Source organism: Triplophysa rosa, linkage group LG1 (assembly GCF_024868665.1).
Source record: "Triplophysa rosa linkage group LG1, Trosa_1v2, whole genome shotgun sequence".
Classification (NCBI taxonomy): domain Eukaryota; kingdom Metazoa; phylum Chordata; class Actinopteri; order Cypriniformes; family Nemacheilidae; genus Triplophysa; species Triplophysa rosa.
The window spans coordinates 9085043-9095553 of NC_079890.1; the positions used below are offsets into that span (position 1 = coordinate 9085043).

The window sequence follows — 10511 nt, forward strand, 5'->3', positions numbered from 1 at the left end:
GTACCTTGTACCTTGTACCTTGTACCTTGTACCTTGTACCTTGTACCTGTTCTTGTTCTTGTGCTCTTGCGCTCTTGCTGTTACCTGTGGTCCTGTTCATCGCCCTGTTCGTGTATTGTGAGTTTTGTGTTTTATCCTGCCTTGTTTTCATTTAAGACGTTTGGTCGTGTACCTTAGTTTAGTTTCCACTGTGCTTGTTTTACGTTTTGTCCCCCTCGTGGGAAGTCTTTTGTTTTATGTATATTTCTTAGTTCCATTTTCCCCATTGAGGGTGTTTCTTTTGCGTTTTTTGTTAATAAAGTCTTGTTGTGTTAACCCCTTCACTGCCTGCCTGCAATGGGTTCTTTTCACGCCAGTCGTGACAGATCTTGTCCCCCATTTACTGATATAGTAGGGAAAATAAATACTATGTTAGTCTATGAGGGACGAGATCTTACTGACGTTCTTCCTAGGGATGCACCGAAATGAAAATTCTTGGCCGAAGCCGAATAAAAATGAAACACTTGGCTGAATACTGAACACCGATCATGCTTTTTGCATTTCTTCTATTTATTTAACCAATTTTTTCACTATTGCACAAACTGAATGGTCAAATTGTGCTCTTTATATTTTGTCTTACTTTTCAATATAATGCAATATAAATTAAAATAAATTTGAGAAAAACAAATAGGTTAAATTAAAACAAAAAATTGAGCCCTCTCCCTTCTTGAATAGCCTATATTAGGCCTATAACTGACTGCTGAAAGAATGTACTGTACCCCTACAACAAAAAAATTAACATTATAAAATAAAAATATGAATAAACGAAAACTGTTGGATTATTATAGGCTACACTGCAAAATGATTTAAAGAAGAAAAAAAAGTCCATGGAAGTGTAACCAGTCTTAATCGCCGCCCCGCTCTGCGCAGGCCTCGTACCTGCGTCGGTCCGGATGGGTGACGGGCGCTCTAACGAGGTGACTAAACACCACAGTCTCTAGCGGGCCAGTCGCACGTAGGTGTAGAGCACTGACTAGCCAATAGGAACAGGGGAATGTCCCGGGAGGCGTGACGAAAAAAATACACACAATTAGAGGTTCGAATCCCACCTCGGCCACAAATATCAAATGAGCTTGTCATCATTTTCTTATCTCTATGCACTCAATGTATTAAAAAAGTAACATTGTGCACAAAACTATAAGTAATCTTGTAAAAACTATTTGTGTTTTTTAAAAAGAAATATGTACAAAAACAAAGAAAATGTGTTTTTATTAACAATATTAAGGAATGCAATAGAATATTAGGTGATCATGGTTTCCTGTCTTCCTGTGCCAAATTTGTAGTACTTTTTACATTTTTATTTTGATAAGTAATTAAAAAATGATCATTAACAAAAAACTCTCAGTTTTGAGCTGCATTGGGAGAATGGGCAGTGGTAGTGTTCTCAGCATCTGAATTACTTGTTTAACTGTTTTTGTGTATTTGGAACGGCACTACAATGCTCTGTTCCCTTCCATACATACATGGACACATTGAAATAAACGAAATAAATAAATATTACAAGTGTAACAATATGTTTATTTATATATACTGTACATACATACACAAAACCTTGCACAAGCAATGCCTTTACAGTGTACATGAACAACTTGAAATAAAGGAAATAAATCAAAGTAAATAAATAAATATTAAGTGTATAAATATCAACATAAGTGTAACAATATGTTTATTTATATATACATACACAAAACCTTGCACAAGCAATGCCTTTACAGTGAACATGAACAAATGGAAATAAAGGAAATAAATAAATATTAAGTGTATAAATATCAATTTAAGTGTAACAATGTGTTTAAATATATACATAAACTTAGAGTCTTTGGCAGTCTGATATGACATGCCCAGACTGTGTTATGTAGCAGTCAAGTCATTTTTTCTTATCCTCTATCCACCTCTGCTTCTCAGCCTCATAGAATGGAGACTGCTGAAAGTCTCTCCATGACATTTCTGCAGTCATTCCCTGAGCCTGATACAGGGAAAACACTTTAGCAGGACAGTAAATGTATTTGCCTGCCACTCCAGGGAAACCAGTGTGAATATGAGGACTGTTCGGTCCTTGTTTCAGTGGCTGGTGGCAGAATCTGCAGAGACGACCAGTAGGATGCTCCACTACTGACTTCCTCTTGCTTCTCTCCTCAATCACCCTCTTCCTCTCTGCCCCTCTCTGTTTTGAGGCCTCCAGTTCACGCTGAAAGAAGGGAGTGCTTGCAAAATCTTCAAAAGACATTCTGGGATTTGTCAAGCCTTCTGCTGAGTATTTGTCAAATACTTTCTTGGAGCAGAAGTACTTAACATCACCAGCCTGATAAAATAAATGTACTGAGGAGCCATCACCCAGGTAACGAGACTTTGGCTGGCCACAAGCTAAACAAGATCTAGTTAGCGTTTTTTGGATCTGCTGCTGTTGTTGTTGTTGATGCTGTACTGCCTGCTGCTTCTCTACAATGTCCTTTACCATCTTCTCAAGCATTGCCTTGTCCAGGGGGACAGCCTCAGGAACGCTCTTTGCTGGTGGATTAAATGGGGCAGGTGGCAGTGTTTTCACTGGAACACTAATGGTTTCGCCTCCTGAGTGAAGACGCTGCCATAACTGCTGTGTCTCAAGAAGCTTTTCTGGGCTGGTGTTGAGAGAGGCATTTGTGTTCTTCTTTTTAGCAAGGTGTTTTATGTACCTGCTTATGTGCTGCTTTGTGGTTGGGTGTAGAAGGCTGTTGGGGTCAGTGCAGGCACTCTGTACCATAGCAGCATATTCTGCACCCACCTTTTTAAGGAGATCCTTGCTCCCATGGTGCTTGGCCAGCAAACCATCAATGGCATTTCTCATTGGCTCTGGCCATCTGTTATGGTCCAACACAAAGACTCGACCTCCTGTCTTAATAGGTACAGTGCGGGCTGCACGAGGAGAAGCCGCAATAGGCAGTGGCGTTGTGCTCGGCAGTTCTAAAGGAGATTCACAAAATGCCAAAATTACTGAAAGTATTAGGGTCTTTTTGTGCATACTGTATATGAGGCAGACAGGTTACACACATGAATGCCTGTGTCAATAATGTAATTACCTCCATCCGAAAGAAATTCCTCAGACCTTTGTTCCTTCACTGTCACAGGACTTGGAGTAGAAAATGGTTGAAATAAGACAGTCTGTGGGGTGGCCTCTGGTTCTGCAGCAAGAGGGGTCTCAGCAGAAGAGGGATCATCTGAGCATTCCTGAAATTGAGCAAAATTCGTGTAATAAGTTTCTGAACTATAATGCGAGTCTGAAGACTTAAGTAATGATGCTGAAAATGAAACTTTGACATAACAAGAATAAATTACATTTTATTTGTGTGTGTGTGTGTGTGTGTGTGTGTGTATGGGTAGTTTACAAATAATCCATACATGTCCTACTCCTATGGTGTGACATAGCAAGATTTAGAAAACATAATACATATTAATAGGACACATACACACTTATTTGTCAACTACTCATATGTATGAGATAGATAGATAGATAGATAGATAGATAGATAGATAGATAGATAGATAGATAGATAGATAGATAGATAGATAGATAGATAGATAGATAGATAGATAGATAATTTTGTGGTAACCATCGTTTTACCACAGTAAGCATGTTTTTAAAACTGTAGTAAAGCCATGGTCTATTTTCATTAGGGTATGTTTGCAAGTATGGAAATAGATCAATAGACAGATAACGTTAGACAGATAACGTAAGATAGATCGCTAGATTACATAATAAGTATCATAAACTTTATTGCAAACTTTCATTTGATTAATAAGTATCATATACTGTATTGCAACCTTTCTCACCTTACAAAATTTAACCATGTTTTCAATTTTAACTGTAGTAAAACCATGGTCAATTTTCGGAAGGGTCAACATTTCATTTGATTAACTTACATATTAAGAGATCGAGGAAGAAAGAAATAAACTTTCAACTTTACAAGCAAAAACACTCCAATAAAATATAACAGCATTACCTGCTTGGTTCATCAGTTTATTGCGTTTATTTTTGGAGTAAAAACATCTCTCTCCGATCGCATTCTCCGATTGTAAAACGGGTCTCCTCTCCTCCACACAGCGAATGACTGACAGATGACTGTTCGACACTTAAATGCCCCGCCACGGAAGAGAAGAAACAGCGCCATGAAATTTACGTGTGGCCAAAAATATATAGCATCCGTAGTGTTAAGCACTACCATAGAGAATGAATGGGAAAAGTTAAGGGAAGTTAAGCTTAACCATTTTCGGCTTAGCGTCTGTCGCTAGAATGTCTCTGTTGGTCAGGGAGTGAGGTTTATACACTGCACAGCTCTTCACTAGCTGGCCTCCGTTTCACAAGCAATTCTGACTGACAACCATTTCAGTTCACATCTCTCCTCCAAACTCCGCCCACAAAAGCTGACGTTCTCTCAGAAGGTGCACTCGTGGCCAGGATCATGCACAGAACATACTTTGACAAGTTGTATGATGTCAAAGGATGTCGCGAGCAGCGGAGCTACTGTCAGACCGCCCGCTCCAGTCTGAAGTACACAAATTACCAACCGGTAATGCCGCTTTCATTCAGAAATTTACTCTGGCACGGCAAGTTCCGTGCTTCTCTCTCTCTCTGCGCTCCGTCAAATTCCGTCATGTTCGGTAAAATGTATTCGGCCAATTCACTTATACTATAACATACATAGGCCTACAGGTTCGGGAACAATCTACGGCTGGGTAAATTATCTATCCCTTTAAGTCTTTACTTTTAAGTTTAGTAACACAGCTAGGTTATTGAATTGAAATTAATGGAATGTCTTGAATAATTACTTCAACAGATGAGTTGAGCATGTGGGATCTGGACATAGGAATAGTACTGTCTGTCTTTACACCTGATTCCAAGATCCAGAGCATCTCTCTACTTGGACCAGACAACAGCACTCTGGCGTTAGGCTTTAGTGATATGTCTACCCTCATTACTATGACAACCAGCAAGCAAGATCCATGTATGAAATCCAGCACAAAATCTAGCGGAGAATATCTGTTTGGGGAGTCCAGCAGTAGTGAAGACGAGGAAGATGAAGTCAAGAACTGATAGAAAGACCATGGACACAGATAACGTGGATTCTTTGAAAATAATTAATTCATTCTTCCATCCAAAACCCAATTGCTCCTGAAGGGACACTGTCATGGACCAACACAGGGTCGGCGCCACGAGGGGGCACTAGGGGCATGGCCCGGCCACTTCAGTCACTGTGCCCCCTCACTTTTTAAAATTATAAAAGACGAAATAATTTAAAAAACATTTGGAGAATGAATTTGGTTTATATTTATTAAGGAAACAACAAGAGCAGAGGGTAAAAAATTATTTATTTATTCATTAACAGATTTTAAAGACATTGTCTTGTGCTGTACTTTCATGTGTTGTTAAAAACACAAGCTAAAGGGCTGCTTGCGTCCAGCGGCAACGTTTCTGTATGCATTGCTTAACAAGAAACGGGCATTATTATGCAGACGGTGACAAGTGGAGATACAGGCTGTCTAACAGAGAGCAAGAGCTCGCTCTTTAGTGTTGTTATATTGATGCGATCGTTTTGTTAGACATAAAGCTCTACTGGGGAACATTCCCCTGTATACTTTTTCTGTCACTTTTTCTTTAAAGCCTGCTTTTGACATTTTTCTATATATTTTTTTCTATATATGCGTGTAAATTAGTAATCTTCATTTATTAACTTCCGCTGAATTTATGTAGGCTATGATCGGTGTATTTCCAGTTCTTTTTGTCAAAATGTCATACAACATTTGCTCTCCTCCAAGTTGATATTAAAAAAATTAGCCTTTCAGTTTCAGTGTCTTTCATACAGTGTCTTGTCTATGATTAATTTACAGCGCAATACCCTATAATTGTACTACCAGTACTAAATAAATATGTAGGCCTAGAATGATTTAACAACGAAAATACACAATCAGATTCCTGTAGCGGTATAAAATAAACAAGTATGATTTTATAGCGCAAGAAAATTACGTAACATTGATGTGCGCATGCCTGGTAGGATAATCTGATGGGTAGATGAAATTTCGGGACACCAGCCCATTCTAAACCCCTAAACCCTGCCCCCCCCCCCCACTAAACATAGCAGCCTCCTCAATTTGTGCACCCTGGTGCCGACTCTGGACCAACATGTATGTCACATTAAGAGTTTTGGCCTGTTGATGCCATGGGTCCACGGTGTTGCACTATAAACATGTACAAGTTTGGTGCTGTGTTTTTTTTCTGGATAGAAAGCACAATAACATACATTTCTTAACCAGTTTCAATGGTTTACCATTGTTTCTGAGATTGTATGTGTCTAATACGTAAATTATCCTGAAGACTTCGACTTGAAGATTTGGTTCAGATATGTTTGTAGTTTCAGTAGTTAAGGCATTTATGTTACTTAATGTGGCATTTTTGCTATTTTAAAGGGGTCATATGGCGCGATTACGTGTTTTTTTGTGTGTCTGGTGTGTTATAAGTTGCCCATGAATGTGTTAGACACGTAAAATTGCAAAAATTAAAGTTTCGGAACAAAAATAAAAGCGAATGCTCAACCAGTCCTGCCTGAAATGCTTCGAGTAACCACACCAACCCCACAAATCTACGTCAGTTCGTGGTATGATTTGACCAAACCGCCCAAATGTATACGAAAGTAAGGTGGGCGTACCTGTCAGTACAATAATTGTTACCAGGGCTGCGTTCAGCCCTGACAAAATGTTGCAAAACGTTTTTTAAATGGAAATGTTGGTGCGGTTGAACGGCTCTCACTAAATCCTTGGTGTTTCGAGTCAGATCCGTGGGCGTGGCTTGTTGGTTTTGACTAAATCCTTGGTGTTTCAAGTCTTACGAAACCTTTACCCTAACCCACACCCTAACCCTAACCTTACTCTAACCATCTAAACTACCCTTGATTGTTAAAATCGCCTGAAAAACACTGTTGCGCACTGTTGCGTGATGACGTCAGACTCGAAACACCAAGGATTTAGTGAGAGTCGCGGTTTTTGAACACCCTGTGATGATGCGAGAGTTGAACTATGGCAGCTGAGAAGGCCATTATTTGTGTTCTTTTTGAAGAATTTTCAGAGCCTGAAGAAATCGGAATAAATACGTGTTTAATACTGCAAAATACATCTCTTCTAATATCTTCAATTGTTGCGTATACTCAACTCAACTCAACTTTATTTATAAAGCGCTTTTACAATTTTCATTGTTACAAAGCAGCTGTACATGAGACATATTGACTATAAGCAAAATAATTAAAGTTGTACCTGCAAAAACAAGAAAAGGTTGAAAACACAGAAGACAGACATACCCACATACAAAACACTCCACACACACAATATGCACACGTACTAACACACATAGACATAGAGACACACACACACAGATGCGCACGCACACACACACAACACACAGATATATAACAGACTATAAATTCCTATATGCAATATTAATTAAGTAAAACTTTAAAATTCTAAAGCAGCCCCCCCGGTCAGGCAGATAGTGTAAAAACAGAGCAAGGCTAAATAAAATAAATAAACTTAATAATAAAATAAATTATATTTTAAGATTATCATTAATAATCTAATAGCATTTGAAATTTTGTGGTGAAGACATGTCAAGAGACCGCGTCCTTCTTTATCCAGCTCTATCATCTCAGCTCTTGTCAGGTCCCCACTTCCCATTCTCCTCTCTACCATCAGGTCAGGCCATGAACTGCATCCTGCTCGCTGTGGTAACCTTGGAACAATGAGACAAGACTGGCTGAGAGTAGAGTACTGTTCTGTACTCTTTGATGCAACAAGTACATCAGTTGTGTTTTTGGTTCCGGTTGATCTAACTAATGCAGCCTAAACCCTCTGAAGATTTATATTATGGAAGAGTAGTGTATGCAAGATTAAAAAGATGCGTCTTTAGTCTAGATTTAAACTGACAGAGTGTGTCTGCCTCCCGGACAGTGCAGGGAAGACTATTCCGAAGTTTAGGCGCTAGATAGGAAAAGGATCTACCACCTGCACTTGATTTTGAAATTCTAGGTATTACCAACTGACAGGACGCCTGAGAGCGTAATGCACGTGAAGGACTGTAATACAAAAGGAGTTCATTCAGGTACTGAGGAGCTAAACCATGTAGGGCTTTATAGGTAATAAGCAAGATTTTAAAGTTAACGCGATGCTTTATAGGTAACCAGTGCAAGGTTGACAGAACCGGGCTAATATGTTCATACTTTTTTGTACGTGTAAGAACTCGAGCTGCCGCGTTTTGGACCAATTGGAGTTTTTGTAATAAGCCTGCAGGGCAACCACCTAACAGTGCATTACAGTAGTCTAGTCTTGATGTCATGAATGCATGAATTAACTTCTCTGCATCTGATATTGACAGCATATGACGTAGTTTAGATATATTCTTAAGATGGAAAAACGCAATTTTACAGGTGTTGGCGACGTGGCTCTCAAATGACAGATTACTATCGAATAGAACGCCAAGATTCTTTGCTGACGACGAGGGTTTTATGGAACATCCGTCAATAGTTAAACAGTATTCTTGGTTGTTACTTATAGCAGTTTTCGGTCCAATAAGTAACACTTCCGTTTTGTCCGAGTTCAGTAATAAAAAGTTGTACCTCATCCAGTTTTTATATCGACTATGCATTCCATTATTCGATGGAACTGCTGTGTTTCATGAGGCTTCGAGGAAATATAAAGTTGAGTATCATCAGCATAACAGTGAAAGCTAACTCCGTGTCGCTTTATTATATATATATTATATATTATATGTATACCGAGCTGCAGCAGACACATTTAAACGACTTTTCTTGGACCCATTGTGCAAGCTGTCTCTTTAATACCGCGTGGGTTATATACATGTTGCTGCTGATTGGGCTGACATTCTTGACATGCCCACCAAACAAGAGAAACACATCTCAAACCCTGTTGCACACCGTTGCAAACCGTTTCCAGGAAACGTGTCGTTCAACCCGGAAACCGTAGCAAAACGTTGCGCACCGGACCGGTTTGAGCTTGAACATGCCCCTGATGTTCCAAATATGGTAAGAGGCGATTGGTCACACGCTTGCAGTATTCGACCAATCACTACGCACTGGTTAACTGGCCAATCATAGCACACCTCGCTTTTAAAAGCGATGAGCTTTGTAAAAAATCAAGTGGTACTCGCTGCAGAGCCAAGGGGGTGGAGCAAAGCTCCAGCTCCCCCTCGCAGAACCTAGTGGGCGGAGCTTGAGCTATCCACGCGTAGGTACAGTCCGGACTCATACAGTTTGTTTCGCACGGCAAGAAAAGTGTATATTAAAGATGAACTGAACTTTGAGACATTTATAAAATCTTTCCATAGACTTAAACCACTGTCTCGACCTAAATGCTAATATATGTTGTTAATTTTAACTCCCTAACATTTTTCATGATGATTTTTTAGCACGTCAGACGTGTTTCTGTGACAAGCGGCATTACATGAACACCTAATAAAAATATTTAATGCCCAAACTATGTGTTTTCTTACAACTATTGAAACTTTGTATCCATCTCAGAAAATGAAATGTCATAATATTTTCTTCTTAATAGGATGAATCCTTTCGTTATTTCCCTTCATTTTTAATTAGCTTTTGATAAAAGCATCTATACTTTATGATGTAAATTACTACACTTAGCTTACTACCTCTTTCCTTCTTTTTTCCATCGCATTAACGTGTGGTTTAGATGTGAATTAAAATAGGCTAATCGGATTAATTCGTGTAATAAAGCCATAGGGAGAACACAACAAAATAATATGGTGGAAATCATTAGAACAACAACAATTATCATTCCCACTTGAGTTAGCCATTCTCTCCAGGACCCAAACATTGACTCAAACCATGTTCCAAATGCCCTATCTGTTCCAGCATTGGCCTTTACTTCATCCCTCAGATTTTTCAATTTTTCCATAGCATGAGTGAAAGACCCATCAGGGGAAGTATTATTAGGAATATAAGTACAACAATCTTCTCCAAACATTACACAAACCCCTCCTTTTTCTGCTAATAACCAGTTTAGGGCTTGTCTGTTTTGCCAGGCCATTTTACTCGTTGGGGCCAATTGTTCTCCAAGGGCTTCAAGTGCATCATTTGTAAAATTAATAAACCTCTGCTGATTGTAATACAGATAGTTAATCCATTCTGTGTTCTTATTTGGGGTTATCCATACAAGAATAGATTCAAATCCAGATCTAATCTCATCTCTTGCTTTAAATTGGTGTGGAATATTTCTAGGTTGGCCAATAGTATCCAAATAAACATTAGGGTCACTTTGGTATGCTCTCTTAATTATGTTATGTTTGGGCTTGCGTTTTACATTTTCATTTGGGTCCCATGTAATGAGTGTTGTCACGGTACCAAAATTTCAGTAGTCGGTACCAATACCAGTAAAATTCCACGGTTCTCGGTACCAATTTCGGTACCAAAGCAAAACAC

The 10511-nt window shown here is 39.0% G+C and overlaps 1 protein-coding gene across 1 annotated transcript; it reads right to left on the reverse strand.

The window, feature by feature from the left end:
* Positions 1-1851: 1851 nt before the first annotated feature.
* On the reverse strand, positions 1852-4256 carry LOC130561325 (uncharacterized). Its single transcript, XM_057345559.1, has 3 exons — positions 4017-4256; positions 3096-3243; positions 1852-2979 (listed from the first exon to the last, which is right to left on the reverse strand). The coding sequence occupies exon 3, from the start codon at positions 2861-2863 to the stop codon at positions 1907-1909; it is 957 nt and encodes a 318-aa protein (XP_057201542.1). The 5' UTR covers positions 2864-2979; positions 3096-3243; positions 4017-4256; the 3' UTR covers positions 1852-1906.
* Between the last annotated feature and the right edge of the window lie 6255 nt (positions 4257-10511).